Source organism: Fusarium oxysporum, chromosome 1 (genome assembly GCF_000149955.1).
Source record: "Fusarium oxysporum f. sp. lycopersici 4287 chromosome 1, whole genome shotgun sequence".
NCBI classification, from domain to species: domain Eukaryota; kingdom Fungi; phylum Ascomycota; class Sordariomycetes; order Hypocreales; family Nectriaceae; genus Fusarium; species Fusarium oxysporum.
In genome coordinates, this window is record NC_030986.1 from 640,620 (window position 1) to 642,387 (window position 1,768).

At 48.6% G+C, this 1,768-nt stretch overlaps 1 protein-coding gene across 1 annotated transcript; it reads left to right on the forward strand.

The window, feature by feature from the left end:
* Positions 1-1,215: 1,215 nt before the first annotated feature.
* On the forward strand, positions 1,216-1,767 carry FOXG_11051 (uncharacterized protein; the record flags this gene model as incomplete). The annotated part of the gene is made up of 1 exon (XM_018390542.1): positions 1,216-1,767. A coding segment is annotated over one exon (552 nt), but the record flags the coding sequence as incomplete, so codon positions are not given.
* Position 1,768: the final 1 nt, after the last annotated feature.

A 1,768-nucleotide genomic window follows, 5' to 3' on the forward strand; every position in this document is an offset into this window, starting at 1 on the left:
TAACCACTATCATGCTTACCTCTGCATCCAGGCAATGCATGGAAATCGAACGGGCTTGATGTCCCTCCAGCGCTCGATGACTAAATTGGTCGGCCCTGATGAGGATGGCGTTAAAATTTCGGTAAGGATCCCGATAGTACTCCAAGTGCTCTTCAACCGTTCCCGCATCTTCCTGTGGTACAAGAGCCATGAGGTGTCGAGGGTCGTGACCATACTGAGTATGGAATCTCTGATGTATCGGAGGTATCGGTGCGGCGGCGGCGGAAGCGGTGCTATAATGATTCAAAACATGTCGGGAGCGACGGCAAGGCAAGGCACGTCGAGCCTCGGTGGCGGGCGAAAAGGTCGAGAGAAGCCATGACGAGCTTTTCGAACAAGAGGGCGGGGATCTCGAGTTCAATCTTTTTCTCTGTGTCTCTGTTCCAGCCTCTCTCACAGTGCAGAGACTCCTCCTTGTGGTAGTAACCCCAAAACTGGCCGACGGTCGGTTCGAAAGCACCGCACAGAGGGAGCCGTCTAATCGACTAGAGACTTTCATGAGCTCCTCCTCATGGTGCTGCGACTTCTGATTCGTAGCCGGAGCGATATTTTGTCTCGGATGTTGTATAAAAGAGCCTAGACAAGAAAAATGGCGCTGAGAAAGAAATCAGATCGGCAATCTCTCTCAGGAAGAGCTAATGCCAACGGAAGTTGAGATGGGAGGCTTGTAGGTTCTTGTAAGTGGGACCTTTTTTCGAGATGGTTTTTTGCTACACTGTCATTCGCGCCGAGCTATGGGGAGATACCCCAGAGGGTGGGTGAAAATAAAAGCCGCGCACACTGCATCATACAAAATGGAAGAGATAAGGCAAAGAAAGGTGAGAGACTTCTTCAATGTCTAAAATAAAAAATTAATCTTGTATAGTATCACATCTTAGTTTGTTATCGATTGACGCATACAATGTTGAATGTTCTGTCTGAAAAGTAATATTTGAGTATATACTTGTGGTTCTATGCTGAATTCAGTGTCTGACCTTTATTGTCAACATCCCACGCCGGCGTTAAGATTTACCGATGCATCTCCAAAATTTCCACTCACCACCACGACATTGAGGCTCAAGCCAGGTCCCGTGTGACATTACTCCCAATCAGAGCGTCAATTGATACCGTAAGGCCGCCTCTATTTATATCGTCATACTCAATTGAAGCTCTGCTAACCCCGTCGCAGAATAGACCATGGGAGGCAGACAGATCCGACCCGCAAGGGTCCTACAAACAGTCACGGAAGAGCTCAACCACAACGTCCTCGGCGGCAAATCCATCCCCACGCCGCCATGGTATAACATCATGCAATCCGTCCCTCCCGCCGAGACACTCGTTCGAACCGTCACCCCCCGACACAGGGCGCCCAACGAAAAAGCTACCAAGCCAAAGAACATGTACCGACCTCAAAAGATATTTTATATTGAGGATAAGCTGCGAACAACGTTCTATAAAGATCATCCCTGGGAGTTGGCGAGACCTCGTGTTATTCTTGAGTCGGACGGAAAGGACTACCAGCACTGCGATTGGAGCAAGGGTTTGAGACAGCCTAATATTCCCTTAACGGGTGAATGGCAAGTTTCTCTGGATTGGTGGTCTGATGGGATTAAGCTAACATTTTATAGTGTTGTTCAACGACAATTGTGGTTGATGAAGAACGAGAAGCTCAGAATGCACAAGGCATACGATATCACACGCCGCGAAATCGACCGTCTACGTCAAGAGGAAGAGATCGAGAGGCGAGTAG